The following is an 18,349-nucleotide window of genomic DNA, read 5'->3' on the forward strand; positions in this document are numbered from 1 at the left end:
TAATGGCTGCTTGCCATCAATATGCCATTAACAATCAATGTTATATAGCTAACCTCTCCAGGGAGCATCACCTTATCATGGTGGAGAGGTTTGCATGTCCCTTTGAACCTGGGTAGGGTCTCCCATGGCAAATTGGTCTCCGGCAAGGGCCAGACAAAGAATAGTTCACAAAGAACCCATGAAGAAGTAAAAAGGGAACGAGAGGAACTTGCCCAGAGGAAGTCCAGGGCCCCCGTATGGAGCCAGGCCCAGATAGGAAGCCTGTACACGAGCGCCTGGAGGTCGGGTCTGCCAAAGGGTCCGACGGGGGAGGCCGCATGGAAAATGCCACCCTGTGGACCCACCATCCGCAGGAAAGACCAATGGGGTCAGGTGCGCTGCCAAATGGTGGTGGTGGAAGCAGGGGGTCCTGGTGAACTGGACCCAGGTGGCATAGACTGGCCCTGGGGACATGGAATGTCACCTCGCTGTGGGGGAAGGAGCCGACGCTGGTGTGGGAGGTGGAGCGCTGCTGGTTGGATCTGGTGGGGCTTGCCTCCACGCACAGCCAAGGCTCTGGAACCGTGCTCCTTGATAGGGGTTGGACTCTTTTCTTCTTGCCCAAGACGTGAGGCACCATGTGGGAATACTCACTCACTGAGTGCCTCTGTGTTGGAGTTTAGGTTTATTTACCCCCTAACTCTCTGGGTCTGTTGTTATGAGACTGTGATGTGATTGGTTATTGCAGTTCAAGGTGGAAATGCTCAGTCATCATCATATGATATAAAAATGGCATATGAAAATATCAAGTTTAAAAACCTTTATCCAAGGATGTCTTTGAGGCATGCTATCATAAATTTCCTTCACTAACATGTCAACACAATCCCTTTCCGTATGTTCAGCCACAGCTGGCCTTTGCTTTCAGCTTTCAAACTGTAAACGCATGCTGCCTGTTGGGGATTGTACTTTGCAGAAGTAAGTTACAAGGGAGAGATGGTGGTGAGTACAGTTAGGACTAAACCTCAAGTAATTTGTGTAATGCTCCTTCAAAATCTGTAACATGTTGTTAACATAGTTCTGCTTGTTGTTCAGGAGAATTCAGGAAGTGTTGTTACACCACCATCTAAACTGCTCAGGCTCAGTCAATTCTCAGCAGATGTTTTGTGCTCTCAGGGCATGAGGCTAAACAAAGTACGTTTTTGTGTTTGCATCAGTCTTTATCCTAATAAAAATAGGCTACATTTATACTCAAGTAAAGAGCTGAAGTAAAGAGAGATCTTTACATGTAGTAAGAGCGTATTACACAATATAAATGTAACATTATCTAATTATACAAAATACAGTGTGGTTCCCTTCACCTTGCCATTCTTGTGTCTAAGAAGTGCAGTATGGGACCATGCGCTTGAAACTAATCAAATGGCTGAACTAACTAACCGGTTTCCCTTTTTTATTTTTAAAATGTTTTTGCTGCTGCTCTGATGATGTGGATGTGGTCCTCTGGGATACACAGATATATGAACACATTCCACACACTCCTTAACAACTTCAGCGCCAACTTAAGACTACCAGTGCTTTTTCTGTGGGAAAAGCACATGGATCCAAAAGATTAAAGGATGTTGCGAAAACAATTGTGAAATAGCTGAATGAATAGACTCAGAAGTAAACATTTATTTGAAAAGTAAGAAAGCTGAATCATTCAAAAGTTAAAAATTACATAAAAAGAGAAATGTAAGCATAAATGTTCTTTGTTGTTCCCTTTTCGAATCTGATTTCTTCTAGAACAGTCTCAGTTCATTAGATATGCTCCTCTTGTTGCTCTTAACCCAGTCCTGGAAGCTAAAGTTGGCTACTGCTCTGCTCTTACAATAAATTCACACCGGAAATACAAGAAATGTCACTGTTTGGCTGAATTTAACAGGAATTTTGTCATTTGAAATAGAAATAAATATTCTGTAAAGTAAAGCCAGTTTGAACAAACCTCTGTGTTTCTGTTTTTCTCATCGCCCTTAATCTCCCTCTGAGAAGTTACCTCTGACCCCTAATGTTAATGCAAAGGTTAATGCAACTTCCTGCTGGAGGATAGCAGCAGCCAGGAGCAGATGACTTTGCCAAGAGTAATAAAAGCACACATACATGCATTCTCTCCCTCCATCAGAATACACACACATACACAAACACACACACACACACACACACACACACACACACACACACACACACACACACACTGTTTCATATGTACCTCCAGAGGAAGGATGCTGTTACAACAACAAATATGATGACACACAAAGAACATTTTAATTTTCTCACACAGTCATTTTCATTTTCACCTGACAAGTGTATTTACTAATCTGCCAAAACTAATAAATGTGGGTGAAACAAAAGCAAACAGAAGCTGTGAAATACAGAGACGTAATAGAACCAGAATCCTTCCAACAAAATGACTGTGGCATAGAAGGTATGAGCTGGACTTCTTCATGGGTACCTCACCTTGAGTCACAAGATCCTGTAATTCAGATCAACTGTACCTGGGTTATCTGGCAGGTTTATACCAAATGTATCACAAGAGTCAGCGACTGCTAATAATTCACAATTCACCACAGATTAGAGTAGATGTGTTATTTTTCAAAACCATTAAAATTTATGTCTCTAAATTAACTATGAAATTGCAATCTTGGAGAACAAGGCAGATGCTGGAGTCAAGCTAAGTTATTTCAGTGACAGAAAGACACAGCATAGCCTCCGACACTTAGAATAAACCCCACAGAAGCGAAGTGGTCCAGATTTGAAAGCAGCATATGACAATCAGGCTGTATTTGGACCAGAACGAACACAAGCATGTGGCATGTTTCTTTTTTTCACTTATAGCAAGATACATCCGGTTGATTCTTGGACCACATGCTTGTGTTTCTTCAGGCACAGTGTAATCCTAGGTCCTCTGTTCCAAATACATCCCTTATACAGCGTGAATGTCAGATGCTACTCACAGATCTAGACCAAAAGTCTTCTGCTGTTTTTTCAACTCATCTGCGGACCTAGATCTGCTCTAGATCTGAAAATTGCATCAGCCCAGTTGTGGAGCTGCTGGACAGGCATATTTACCTGCTGCTGGCATTTGAGGAAAAGTCAGTAAGGGTCTGATGATCTTGAATGCTAAAACAAAGTTTCATTGCATGCTATCAGGACTCAGAACAGAGGAACCCAAAAGCAGGAATACAGAGACAGTCGTGAGTCCAACAGGCTTTAATCAGTCTCAAAAAACAGGCAGGATTCAGGGGTCAGACAGGCAGGTAGATAGTGAACGCTGGAATGCTCTGCAAGAAAAAACACATTAGACAATCTGGCAGAGAGCAAGGGAAAATGGACCGGTATATGTACAGGAAGACTGATGGGGAAAGCTTCGGGTGAGGAGATGTGGGAGGGCAAACCAGGTGCAGGGAATGAAGGAGATTGCCAGGCAGGTGACTGTGGCATGAGAAAGTGAAAGCATCAGACGTCACCGTGACACATGCAGTCTGTAATTTGGTTGAGGATTTCAGTTGTAGCTGTATAGACAGTAAGACTTGACAGCAACAGGAAGTCCTCAGTATAAATTGCATCCCTCTGTCTGCTTCCAAACCCCAAGAGCTGCTGTTGGCAGTTGCTGCCTGCAGAGACCACACACACATGCACACATACATCCTATGCACACTGTATGCACGGTTCTACACAGCAAACACATCATTAAAAACATACACAGTCCTTTTTTGCAGAGTTTTATAAAAAAAATCACATTTATCACATAAGTTATGTCATCTGAACATTTGTCAGTACGATAAAATATATGGTTACCATGTTATATAGTTCCATCACAACTACAGCTTCATTAAGAAATTTGTGGATATCTATGTATAATGTAATGTAATATAATGTTGAGAATAAACACCAGAACAATATAGCGCCTTTCCCTTTCATGCATATAGCAATATGTAAACATCGGAGGTTTTCCTGATATCTATCCTGTCCGACTGACACAGAGCAGGACAGAACAGAGTGACATGCACATGCTGCACATCTGATACCAGTAAGTTATTTGTACAAAAAAATAAAAAAATACAATAATAAAATAAATAACACATTTTTGCAAACCTTATCTTAAAAGTTCAAGTCAGGGTTGAAGTTATGAAATCAATAAGTTCAGAAAGTGAGTCTGTTGAAATAAGGAAGGCATATTTGTACTTTTGACAAAGGAAACACTCACCCTCTTCCAAATAATAAACAAGTATATAAGTTCAATGAACCGTGGTGCTCATTATGTTGAGCAATGATATGGGGAGAATGAGAAAGCTGATGCTGGAAGCTCCAAACCTAAGGTAGACAGCACCATGTGGCAGACCTCACTCTTCTGTACATGTGCTTTTGTTACCAATCATCAGTCAATTCCTCAGATTAACTATGTCAGGAACTTTAAAGCTGCACGGTAAGTATATGGTATAATATTCAACTTTCTAATTCAACATATCAATATACTGATAAAAACAATGAACCACCATACCCTCAAAATATGTATATTTGTTATTTCAGCTAAACTTCAAGTAAAGGCCAAGTTATACTTTTTTCTAATACTGTGACTGTGTGTTGCGTGCTGTTGTTGGGTGGTATATCAGAAACAAATGTGTAATGATAAAGTCAGAAAATAGACCCATGAGTTATGACCATTAAAGTCTGTGTGCAGTTACATCAAATACAAGAAAAGTAATTCCTTCTAGTGAAGTGACCACTTTGTTCTAGATCGGTTTCATTGATTACTGAGTGAATCCAATTTTCAACATCAGCACTTTTGTTTATATATATACATATATATATATTAATTTGCACTTATGCAGAGACCTACATCCTGCTCTGGCATTGTATTTCCACATATACCAATTATATATGTGTATAACTGAAGGGAGAAATATAACCACTTCAGATGGATAAAAAAGTCTGTACATCAACCCACATTCAATAAGACATAATTAGAAACTGTTAATGCAAATGTATCATAGCAAAACATTTAATTCATGGCTGTTAAACAGTTGTTCACGAGGCTTCACACGGCTGCATTTGGACAGTTTCATTCTATCAGCGGATTGTCTAAAGTTCCATTGGACTCAAAGTGAGTCCAATGGAACTAGATAAATAGAGTTATTCTACCACAGAGGCCTAATTGATGGGGGGATGCAAGTTATTGTCACACTCTGAGATTTGGCTTTAACCTTGTCATTATAAAATCTCCTTAAAATTAAATGTAGACACAATAAACTCAGACAAAAAGTCAAGTGGTCTAAATAGTTTCTGACTATATGTCAACAAGGCTGTCATCATACTGAGATTTAACCTTTGTAATAGCTCACCTTTATTAAAAAAGTATAAATTGAACTGATAACAATTAATAACTAAGACTGTGCTTTAGAGATCATTAATAAACCAGGAATAAAAAAAAAAAACAGGAGTGAAAATAAATCTTGGTTTACTAAGTAAGCCTCAAAGTCACTGCTTTGATTCACCAGCAGGATGTGGTCTTAACATGAATGCATGCTCTGGTCATCTGACAAGATGAGTGGTAAAATCTTGTCCGTCATTCATTCAGTCTTTTTCTGTTGCTATGAGGTTTCTGATCAGGTCCTGGGTCTAGTTGATTCTTGTTGTTTCCTCTGTCCTGTCCGTCTTTAGGCTGCTCCACTTGGACCGTCACACAGCTGAACTTTCCATTAGCATCCGCACATGAGTCTTTGTCTGTTAAGGCTATTATAGCTTTTTCATTTGCCTGTGTGATTAGATGTAACATTATTCAGTGTGCTGGTGTGCGTGAGCAGAGTAACAGTTGGGTGGCCGTTGTACCCTTCAATGGCAACCTCATTTGAATCAGTCGCTGGGTTGGTAGGACTTGCGTTGCCATGGCGACAGCAGCAGCAGAATATCCTGACAAAGGGTCGAATAATGGCCCTGTACAGACCCCAACGAGCACTTTCACTGATGAAGCAGTAGAGAACAGGGTCCGCAATGCAGTTGAGGGTGGTCAGCAGCAATGACAAGTGGTAGTAGTTAAATATTCCTAGGAAATAAGAACACTTGTTGAAGAGAGGTTTCCATTTTTACTCACTGGAACATTTTGCAGAGATAACATAGTACCTGTAATAAAATGACAATCCCGCTCCAGCAGGGTGCGCACTAACAGGAAGACATGGTAGGGTGAGAAACAGATGAGGAAGATAAGAATGGTGCTGCTGACCAGCTGCCGGATCCTTATTTTCTGAACTGGCTGCGTCCCTGCAGACCGACCCACAGCTCGAAGGACACACAGGTAGCTGATCTAGACAGAAAAAAGATTAGATATGGTCAACAAATCCACTCAGATCATGGTGGAGAAAACTACCTCTCTGAATGCCTCCCAATAACAATATAGTGGGGAATTATAGGAGGGATTTTAGCCTTTCAGTTAAAAAAAAAGTGATGTCCACTAAAGGGAAGATGTTGACACACAGTGAAAGTCTTTAGGTGTGTGTGTGGTTTGCTACACAGTTAAGATGGACATAACATGAGATAAATAAGTCCAAAAAGATGAAATGGGACAATTCAGAGTGGAATGGAATGGAACAGTATCAGAGTGGGGCGTACACAGGCCTGCAATGGAAAATATTTGCAGCGCACTGATAGGAGCAGTGATTGACTAAGGGAGTATCAGCAAAATATTCTGTCAGGTTTGAGAAGTTGGAGAGATTATATAATAAGTCCATCTTTGGAAAAATCATTTGATGATGAACTACTGGGCAAAGGTTCAACAACAAACATTGCCAGAAATGTGACATCCAGTTGGAAAGAATTATCCAACCAATTATGTTGTCAGAGACTTTATCCTGGTTCTTTCTCTCAGTGTTAGCAGATTTGTATGGACCGGAAAAATGCATCAGTACTTAAAAAAATTAGGATATACTGAATCAATAATAGATACAAAAATGCAAGTACATTAAGGTTTGGACATCTTTCAAATTTGGCTGGAGCAACTTTTTCCAATATATACTGATTCATCCATGGAACCAAATAAAAAGATCAGGATTTGCTTTAACTAAAGCTGTCAGAAGTCATGTTCAGCTTGATCTTCTGCATTGTCATGGTCGTTCACATCTCCCAGTCAGAAGTTTACTTGTTTACAGAGGTTTACAGACGTTTAAATGACTTCCAGCTAACCGGTGCTGCCGCCAAGCGCGTCTCTCAATACCTGACCATTAAAAATCTATTTTCAAAATTCTCATGAATCAACTGAAATGTGAGGAAATGCAGTAAAATGTGACCGTGTGTAAACTTTCTCATCAAAAATATATATATATGAAGATGTTATCCTACCAATAAAATAGCCAATGGAAACATGAAGCCAACAATGAAGCGGTAGTAGTTGATGGGATACTCCCAGGGTTGCATGGGGTAGTGTTCGAAGCACACTGACTGGTTCTTGCGGTCTTTGCTTAGTTCTTTGTGGAGGAAAAAAACCACGCCTACGGCAATCTCCTTCAGCCAGACGATGGCACTAATAATCCAGGCTGCTTTCATAGAGCGGAAGGAGCTGAACCTGCAAACAAGGGACTGTAATTAGTATTACTGTTTTATATTAGCTGTATGTATCATTTAAGATACACATAATCCTTTTTTAGGTATTGCATACAAGTGCCAGCCCACCATGACGCCACCCATTGGGTAGAAGTTTGTAATTGGTCTGTCAGATATCTTGGCGAAGGTGGAGCTGAGGAGGAGTGAGGGTTGGATCTGGCCTGCTCTGTGCACTATCCTGATTGTGTGTTTCAGTCTGTCAGTCACACAATAGCCACGCCATCTAATCCATCATCTGCTTTATAGTCTACTTTCCTCTAAATGGACCATCATTTCAGAAACAAGCATCATATTATATTGAATACTTGAAACTAGAGACAGGGACTATAAACTCATTAGGAAAACATTTATTGAGCTAATAAATCCAGGGAGAAGTAGGCCCATTTTCACATAGACTTCAATGCACGGCAGCCAGTCGCATTACCTCCTGATGTTTTTTTACCAGAATACCAGTTTATGGCTCCTCAGAGCCAGTCTGGTGTACATACAAAATGCAAAACATGTGTTTTGTATTACCAACAGATCTGACCTGAGCTTGGCAGTGAGAAGTAAACAGTACAATGAAAAGGAAAAGTAATGTTGACAATGCTTTTTGGAGATTACCTTAACGGGTGGACCACAGCCAGGTAGCGATCCAGGCTGATGCAGCACAGAAAGCCAATGCTGACATAAATGTTCTCATAGAGCAAGAAGCCACACAGCTGACACAACCACTCCCGGTGACTCCAGTTATCATCCTGAAAACCATATACATTCAGCCAGCACGTCAATCACAGGAAGAGTTCATGAATAAAGGCCTCTGTGGGCCTTCAGTGTTCCCAGCAACACAGATTCCGAGCTGTTATAAAGACTCCCATCCATGTTGAAATATTTCTACACATCATTGTAGGTTAGTTTGTCAGCTGCATCCATCCATTGCCTATTCTCCTTATCCCTGCATGGCCAAGGGGGCATTATTGCAGGGTCACCATATATATAACTATTCACACTCACGCTTAGAGGTGAACAGAGTCACAAATATTAAGCAATTTTATTGTATGCTTAGTCATGCAATGACGATAACGTCAAACCATTATTAACTAGTAATTAGTCATGATGACACATTTTTAACTACAGTGATCCAAACATGTTATTCTGATAGACATCAGAAATTTGTTGATTGCAGAAAATCATAATGTCAAATGCAAAGTACACAGTAATATAATAAATAAATGTCTGAAGGTCAAGCGCAAAAGTCTTTCCTGTAATTCACGGGCTTATGTCAGGGCAGAAATATTTTGAGTTTGAGGAGTAATGGTTGGGTAAAATATATTTCCATGAGAAACTGAAATTTGTATATTTGAATTTAAAAATGGGTAGAAATTATTTGGATTTGTAAACATGAGCACATTTCCCCCCGTTTAAGCCTCCACTTTCAGCCTGTGCACTGCCCATTGGACAGGCCTCTTCTCTGTGCCTTCTGGGCTGTTATGCCTTTTATTAATTTGTCTTTTATCTATTCTACTGTACAGCAGTTTGGTCCACTGTGGTCGTTTTAAAGTGCCTAACAAATAAAGTTGGACTTGATTGGATCCAATCAACAAACAGAAAAATGAGGATGGCGAAACTTAAGTGCTGACTCGTTAAAAGAAACAATGTAGATGCTTTTTTCACCCCATAATCTGATTAGACAATCACAATCCAACAACAGAAAGGGATGGAGCAAATCAAATGTGTGCTGCTAGTGTACCTGAAAGATGTACTGGAGCCACAGCGGTAATGATGTGAGGTATAACAGATCGGACACAGTGAGGTTCATTAGATAAACTCCCAGCTCGTTCTTCTGCTTCAGCTGGATAGCAGCGTGGTACAGAGAGTACAGGTTGGAGGGAATACCAACCTGGAATCAAGAAGATCATTTGTTCAAGATTTTTTTTTCCTTTATGACAGCTTCTCCTGTGCTAAAAGCTTCATGTGAAGGTCTCACTACTGCCTTCAGTGGCACCCACAGACCATCTATAAACCTGGACATGGACTATGGCTTTTTCAGTTGATGGGTTCCAGTTGTTAACCTCTGGTCTTCCCTAATTGTTTTCTAGTTTCGGTTCACCTCCTATTCACAGAGACATTTAATTGTTATTATCCCTTTTTTTTCAGAATCTCCTACACCTGTCACAATTTTAAGCTGAATCCCTACATACAGCATCTACTGTGTAATACTGTGTTTTCAAAGCGGAAGAACCTCTCTCTTTCAAAACCCCCTCTCCCATTAGCTGTATGCTTTGATGAGGTGCTTATTATGATATTTCAAGAGTTGCTTGGTATAATCTACTTACCAAGAGAACCACGATGTACACACTGGAGAAGAGGTACTGGTGGATCTCATGGCTGATGGTGCAGTTAATCATGTTGTCCTCAGACATGGTGAGCACATCACATCCACACTACTTAACCTACATAGACATGCTAGCACAATTGCTTTCAGGCATGTTCAAACAACTATAGTCTAACACACACACAAATCTTCATGGTGGCCCTCAGTTTTGGCTTAAACTTGTCTCATGCGGTTGAATATTCGTCTTGTTCGATGTGTAGTCCACTTTCAAGAGGCCACTGTGGAACAGAGAAGAAATTCACTTAGTAGATATTCAGACCATCAGACCAGCAAACTGTCAGAGCAGGTCCTCCTAGTGCGATGATTTGACAGCACGATTATTGTCAGATTTTAACAAGGCAGCATCTTCTTTTTAGCACTAAGCATAAATTTCGCACAGCAATTTATCGTAACAGGGCCAAAGATGTATGTGCTAATAATTAAGAGTTGAGAAACAGCTACACAAGTTGGAAAATGACCACACAATCCATAAAAACAAGTTAAATCTGGAGTTTCTCTTACTGCGGTAAAAGATGTCTATCAACATTTTCATGCATTCCGTGAAACCATTCATCTCTCTAAAACAATGACGGGAACTTGCGCTAAGGAAAGCTTTTTCAGCACGACACTGCCCTTAACAAAGAAATCACCCTTCAAGAATGAAAAGAAAAAATTAAACCCCTTAAAACAGGCAAGACCCCTGGTTGGAACTGCACAAAACATTTAGTGACACTCTTTCACCTTATCTGACCTGCATGATCTCTCGTGGCCTCATGAATGGTGTCATCACAGCCATAGAATGGACGACTGAGGAAAGAGGCTCTCACTTCTCAAAGAACTAAGTGATGTGTGATTTATCATCAAAAGATAATAAGCAAAGAATCACAATTTAACAAGAGCTGGTTGCTGTTCATCTGTCGCCAAAGGAACAATCCTTAATGGACTCTTCATGTGGAGCTGACAGCGCATTAATCCTCATTTGTAATCTTTACTTTCTCATTATTTTTTGGCTTTTAGTGCCTTTATTTAGCTAGTAAGGAGTAGCGAGGGTGGCAGAAAACAGGGAGAGAGGGGAATGACCTGCAGTATGGGCCCCAGACTGGAATCGAATCTGGGATGCTGCAACAACGTGACATTTGTGCTCAGTCACCACTCACCCACGTGCACTGCACTGCCGCATGCTCTTTTTTAGACCTAACCCTGGTCTATACTAAATTCAAGTGTGCTTTTCATTTTAAGTTGCATGTCATTTTTTTTCCCATCTTCTTTCTTCAGTTAAAATGTATACAGTTTTTTCTTATTCAACAGTATCATTAACAGTAAGTCCAAACTTCTATAACCCATGTTTGACAAAGAAAAAAAAAAAAAAAAACAGACAAAAAATTCCTAACCTGAGATTTCTGCCCACCTGTTGTTATCTGCTGATAACAACATTCAGAAAAGCCTTGCCAGTGGAACGGCAGCTTCATTTAAACTGCTCTCTGTTTCAAGAAATACCACTATTTCCTGTTCAAACCCCCACTGCATCCTGTTGCTATAAATTTCCATTTTGTCATGACATCTGATACTATGTATTATACTATGACAACTGATTTTATCACTGATTATCATCTAGTGTTGCCTGTCATGATGAAGGTTGCAGTTTGCATGTGTTTACACGAGAGGAATCTTAAAATCCATAACATGGTGTTGAAGTCTAGACAATATTATGAAATCTCTGCACACTATGATTTGCATTATACTTGTGTAACATTACATTACATTACAACTAACATTGACTTTGGATTCTCTGCCTTTGCTTGTTGCATGTGAAGTTCAGCAACATGCAAAACCAAAAGTCTTTGGTGGTTTGAATGGCCATCCTGATCCAGTATTTTGTCCACTCTGGTCCCATCTGTGAGAGGTAGCAGAGGCTACTGCAGCTCTGTAACTCAGATACTCGGATACACGTCTTGAGTAAAATGGAAGCCTTCCTGACCACTAAGTTCTTCATTCCAATTTCTACAAAAATCAAAAAGACTGGTGGACTTGATTAAAAACTGTTGAAACTGTATTTATATATATCGTATATATGTCACGCTTGGGGGATAAACCTCAACAACCAAAGAAACAGCCATCAAAGTGATTAATTGTAGAGTCAGGTCTTGAAAACACATGCCGAAAAGCTAAAATAGAATTGACATTAACAATAATAAAAGTGAATATTCTGATAATGGTAAAGCAGCGTGTAGCAGCGAGGGTCCAGCAGAACTACAGTCATGTAAAAGTACTTGGCTACTGTCTACCTATGTCCCGATGTTATGTAGCCTTCTGACTAAAAACATCCACCAGTGTTAGAGAGCTGCAGCATCCTGTCTTACCATCTGTACTGTATGTCAGAAGCTTCCCACTGTCCTCCATTGTCTGTCCACACGGCAGCAGAAGCTGTTTTAAAACAGCTACTCTAGTTATGAGTGCTCAGGTTGGTTCATAACTTGATAGTAGGGGAAGTTCAGATTCCGGTTCAACTGCTGTCTGAAGAACACGACAGACACTCTCTCTCTCTCTCTCTCTCTACTAAGTGCTCAGCATGCTCAGTGCTCAGCGTGTGACAAATGACTAATGCTGCTAATACCTCACAGATTAAGTAGTAATTTGACTCACTAAACAAGCAAAATTATGAAATAACAGAAAATGATTTTTGAAAACACAAACTGACGGTCTACTCCCCTCACTACAAGACTGGGACTCAGGATGAAGCAAAACAGGTCATGGTTCAAGGTCCATAAAGTGTTCACCAGCAGCTGAATCAAATTACCACCCACTAATGGACCCTCAGTGGAGCTTTGTGTGACAAAGACCATATTAAACTAGTGCCATCATTGTATATACCAAGCTTATCTTTGGATCATACTGCACATATTACATTACTGACTTAACCAGAGTTTCATTCACGCACTGTCAGTAAAGTCTGTATACTGGATATAGTTGCAGTCTCTAGTTTCAAGTCTTCAATACAACATGATATTATTTTTTTAAAACATGTTCCATTTAGAGGACATAGACCATAAAGCAGGGGATGGATTAGGGACAGGGCTACCCAATCAGGATAGAGTACAGAGCAGGTCAGATCCAGTTCTAACTCACATGTACCTTCTCCTCCAAATCTAGTTTAATATATAATAAAAGAAAAAAGGAAAAAGGAAATGGTAAACTAATTCTAACTTGCTACAAAACGACAGCTCCCAAACAAATGAATGATGCATTTTAGCGTTTTCTTTCCTTTTCTGTGGTTTAAGTGTAGGCATTACTTCCACTAATGTTGCGAGAATAAAACACAGAAAAGAGCTTTATTTATGATGACAAAATGAAAACACGTTTTTGCAGCTTTTTAAAAACCAAAAAAAACAAACAAAAACAACCTCTTTCCCAAGTCATTCCAAATATCATTAAGTGTTTCATTCTTTTCTATTCACATCCATTAATTTACCTGTGGCAAATTACATATATGTTCTAAATATGTTTCAAAAAGGCAAAACATTTTCACAAATCACATTGCTTGTCTGGATGGAAACTAAACCTCCACGTCAAACCCCTAATGGATCACACAGCAGATCTGCAAATACAACCAAATCCAAGATTCTCAGTGTCTTCAGGAGCACCGTGGCTGCAATCCTTTTGAAATAGAAGGGACTTAGAGGGCCTTGGTCAGGGAGATGCCCAACAAAACAACATTCAGGGTTCTGGCTTCAGCACTGACTGCATTGAGTTGACCAACCAGGGCTTGGACCTAAACCTCATACACCAGGATCTTTGTAGAGAGACCTGGAGATGGCAGACGAAAGTTTGAGAGGCTCTGCCAGGATGAATGAAATCTAAATCCAGATGTGCAAAGACTTGAAGCTGTAATCAATGCCTAGACTGCTTCAAATGAGGCTTCAAGTTCTTTTTCAAATGAAAAAAATAGATTATAGATCTAATATATATATGTTTTTATAAACATTTTATAAAGTTTCAAAAAAACATTTTTATTTTGTCAACAAGGATTGCAGCTTGTTGGACAAGAATGAGTTTTCCAAAAACCACAGTCAATCCAGTGCCACTTCGTCTTGGTGAACTTCAGCTCAAGTGTGAAACAGAGTGGATTGACGGTGAAGCCTTTGAATATAACCTCTACAGCATTTTTAGAACAGCTCCATAATAACATACTGCAAAACCATATAAAGACACTTAAACACAGCATATTTAGACCACAAGTATCATCTCTCTCTCTCAGCTTGTCCTGAAGTATGACTCTCTGACTCTCCCATCTTCTTAAAGAAACCACAATCTGGTTTCTACTGTATTTTTATGCAAAAGAAATGTCAGCAAAACACAACTGTGAATGGTCTGTGTTCCCATTAAGTTCTGTGAATGAATCTAAGTTTTCCCATCTCAGTGTTATTCCAATTAACACCATAACTGTTTTCCAGAGGGTGGTGTAGTGGTTAGCGCTAATAAGGTTCAGGATTCGGTTCCCGGCCTGGGGCCTTTCTGTGCAGAGCCTGCGTAGGTTTCTTCCCGCCATCCAAAGACATCATGTTTGGGTTAATTGGTGACTCTAAATTGTCCATAGGTCTGAGTGTGAGTGGTTGTTGGTCTTTGTCTGTCTCTGTATCAGCTCTGTGATGGACTGGTGACCTGTCCAGGGTGACCCAACCCTCACCCAGAGTTAGCTGGGATTGGCTCCAAAACCTCCTGCGATCCAGAAACGGAATAGAAGTAGAAGATGAATGAGAGAATGTTTCCCGGAAAATTCTATGACCATAGTCTGCATCACTTATAATTAAGTTCACAATTTCAAATTGTACATTAAGCAGATTAATGGAAACAGCCATATCGTCCAAATCAAACTTTTTATTTTTTATTCAGACATTTACATGAACTCTTCAGATACCTTCATCCAAACAATACAACAGTAACAGTAAATCTTCATGTTAACCTTTCTCTTGTGTTAGCTGTCTGTTACTATTGCTTTTGTTAACAGGTCAGTTTTGAGCTTTTCTTAAATCAGCCATAAAATACCCTCAAAAGAATTATTTGCCATTCAATTCTTTTTTTTTAGTTTCTTCTTTTTGGGCTTCCTTATCCATGAAAAGATTGGTTTTAATTCAGCCTGTCAAACAATTAACATTTTTAATCAGATTAATCTCATGGCTGCTGTGAATTCATTTAGATTAATCACAATTTACTACTCATTGGTTATTGATTGTGTTTCATTATGTGGCTGGCAAAAAAAAACACTCATGAAAGAAGGCAACATATAAATACTTCACATATGTTTATTTAAACTAAAAAGCAGATGGGGTGTCCAATTTGCAAAATCTATTGTATTACAGGCCAATTTAGATACATATATATGTACTTCAAGAGAAAGGCAAAAACATTTTTTTTTTATTATTATTTTACTTTAACAAAAATACAAAATGTGTTTGCCTTTCTATCTTTATTGCTAGGACAGACCTAACACCATTTTTTTTTTAATCGGGTGGCCTCAATGGGATTGTGGCTATGTTGTGATACAACTTCAACAGGGCACCATTTTATCAGGTCCTGGTAGTTCATTGGTGATTGGCTATCAAAAAATAGACTGAACTAGTAATATTAAAGAGATTAATGTTAATTGATAATTTCAATTAAAATAAAGGTTAACCTCTGAGTACCACCCTAAAAAGGGAAACAACAGCCAAATCACCCATTCATTCTCATGAAATTATTATTCATTTGGATCTATGACTAACTAACTTAACTACAGTGAAATTTTCATATTAAGGTATAAGAGTTTGGAGTTCTGCAGAGGAGAGGTGGGGGGAGGATTAGCTGCATGCAGGGTGAGTGATGTGCTAAAGCATGTGTGAACATACAACAATGAACATTAATTCCTGCTGTGGCTAACCAACAACCTAAACACATGCAAGAAAGCAACACAATCTACATTTGTGTATACAAAGGTTAACATTCCTGTTCTTCGCTGTGCTTGTTTTATACTAGGTTGGCCCAGTGAACATTGGCAGTTCTTGGACAAGCAAACGTCTTTCACTGTGCAAGTGCAGAGCTGCAGGTCTGAATGGTTGAATTCCTCCTCCCAGTCAGCTTGTCCAGGTTATGCACACCTCCTTTGTTTTTGTTATAGTCCAGGGCTAGAATCAAGGGCTTTTTTCCCGAATGACACAACCTTCAAGGTTGGTCATAGCAATGATGAATTTTTCACATTGAAACATGTAACATATTTTGATGTCACAGGAAGTGCTGACCTCCAGCTTTTGGATTTTAATGTTTCGCAATGAGCATCATCAAACTCAGAGGTGTCTATGTCTTTTGGTTGATACTGTAAATTGTCTTCCACCCCAGAAACCTGCTCATCCGTGTTGCTGTGCTGCTCTGTGTCCTTTGCCTTAGTTTAACAGAGACATGATGCAAAGCTTGGCTTATTGTCAATCTTCTCATTTTTTTATGCTACAAACTGGAGAGTTGTAATCTGCAAATCATTAATTCATCTTCAACCGCTAATCCATCTCTGGGTTGCGGTGGTGCTGGAGCCAATCCCAACTCACTCTGGGTGAGAGTCAGAGTGCAAACACACACAGAGACACCCACATTCAGACCTACGGACAATTTAGAGTCACCAGTTAACTCAAATATGATGTCTTTGGAGGGTGCATGCAGAACATGCAAACTCCTCAAAGAAAGGCCCCAGGCAGACTGGGAACTGAACCCACAACCTTCTCGTAGTGGGGCAACAGTGCTAACCACTAAATTGAATGGGATGTTTGGACATGTCCGTCTGTTTTTTTTTTTTTTTTTTTTTGTTTGTTTGTTTGTTTTTTTTTTTTGTTCAAGTAGGAGACAGCCAGGCAAAGACGGACGTTAATCTGGTTGGGAGAGGAGCTGGCTCTCAGTAGGCTGCTGCTTGATAGTGTATTTATGATTCACTTTTGGCAATTATTGCTTCATGAATTTATTACAACTGGGTCTAAAACAGACCCAGTTGTAATAAAGCGTTTATTTGTATAATTTTGTTCAATTATGAGTATCTGACAAGTTCAAAAAGCCTCGATGCAATGAACAAATTTATTTGGTATTTGTATGCTTTTAAAACCAAAAATGGATCGGTGCTGACTCCCAACACAAGACGAAGATTAATTTACACATACAAGTGCAGGAGATCGTGTATGGAAGTGCGAAAACACAATAAGAAAGTGCACCAAAAGAGACCAAAGATGTGTTAGGGTTTTGGAGAGGAGCGTCTGTTAGAAGAAAGAAGAGATTCTTGAAGGTAGTGAGGGAAGCCTTTCTACCATCTGGGAAACCACAGATGAGATGCCTGGACCACTTCCTTTAAGAAACACAGTGGCTCCAAGGTCCAACAGAACTTCTCTGGACTTTCATAATCCTGAGTGAGGTGGTATATATATATATATATAGAAAAGAAAAGAACCCACAGTAGCCAATGGCCAGGCTAATAGAAGACGTAAGTGAACAGCTAGACCTACAGGAGATTTTACTGTGCATTACAATCAAGGTGACCCATATTCAACCAGATCACCAGAATGAACTTTAATTATAGATATACTGTGAGCCAAGGTTTGTGAAATTTCCTCTTTAAACAGAAAACAATTGCGCTGCACTGACCTTTTGAATTTCTGGTCTGGACACATTGGACGAAGTGGCAAGCTTGTGTTGTCAGTACACAATCTGGCCAGAACAATATAACCAGGCAGAAGAAGTGGACATAAAAAGAAGCTAAATGTGTCGCTCCCACAAACACAGGAAGTGTTCACCACATCATACTTCATCATGCAGCAACGGTGCATTATCTTTTGTTCATTCAACACTTCATCATTTGTAAACTCAGCCTCAATAGCAACACCAAGACGTTACAACATAATTTGACTACCTCTGGACATTAAGACCACACAAATAAAGTACACACTCACATACATGCATTGCGTTATTAAGAGAAGATGACATAGCTATCATCCAGGTTCTGAGGCCCCACACTTTTAGTTATTCTCAACACGACGAGGGGTCACTTTGCCTCTTTATCTGCCTCTATCTCTCTGCCATGTGTCGACAGAGGCAGCTTTGGAGTACAAGTCATGAACTACAGCTCTACAGAGCTGAGGTATATAGTGCATATAAGTGGCCAAAACTCTGCCAAATCAATAACTATAATAATCCAAATGTCATCTGATATTGACACTGGGAGCTGCGTGGGTTTCCATGGCCTGGTTGCCATCACCAAACACAATGCCAAGTGTCAGTTGGAGTGGCATAAAGCATACCACCACTGGACTCCGGTCCACCATCAGTGTCTGACCTCTTAAACACTCCTCTAAATTAGGTTCAGATGGACACACTCCTAAGTAAGAC

The 18,349-nt window shown here is 39.8% G+C and overlaps 1 protein-coding gene across 2 annotated transcripts; it reads right to left on the minus strand.

Annotated features, from left to right (window-relative positions):
• Window positions 1-3,304: 3,304 nt before the first annotated feature.
• On the minus strand, window positions 3,305-12,485 carry gpr68 (G protein-coupled receptor 68). 2 transcript variants are annotated; one of them, XM_029493843.1, is made up of 7 exons: window positions 12,319-12,485; window positions 9,921-10,197; window positions 9,335-9,484; window positions 8,209-8,342; window positions 7,345-7,567; window positions 6,133-6,313; window positions 3,305-6,055 (listed from the first exon to the last, which is right to left on the minus strand). In XM_029493843.1, the coding sequence occupies exons 2-7, from the start codon at window positions 10,005-10,007 to the stop codon at window positions 5,760-5,762; spliced, it is 1,071 nt and encodes a 356-aa protein (XP_029349703.1). In that variant the 5' UTR covers window positions 10,008-10,197; window positions 12,319-12,485; the 3' UTR covers window positions 3,305-5,759. The 2 variants fall into 2 exon arrangements, with proteins under 2 accessions (XP_029349703.1, XP_029349704.1); XM_029493844.1 differs by having other exon boundaries at window positions 5,871-6,055; window positions 6,233-6,313.
• Between the last annotated feature and the right edge of the window lie 5,864 nt (window positions 12,486-18,349).

This window comes from Echeneis naucrates, chromosome 22 (assembly GCF_900963305.1).
Source record: "Echeneis naucrates chromosome 22, fEcheNa1.1, whole genome shotgun sequence".
In the NCBI taxonomy this organism is placed as follows: Eukaryota; Metazoa; Chordata; class Actinopteri; order Carangiformes; family Echeneidae; genus Echeneis; species Echeneis naucrates.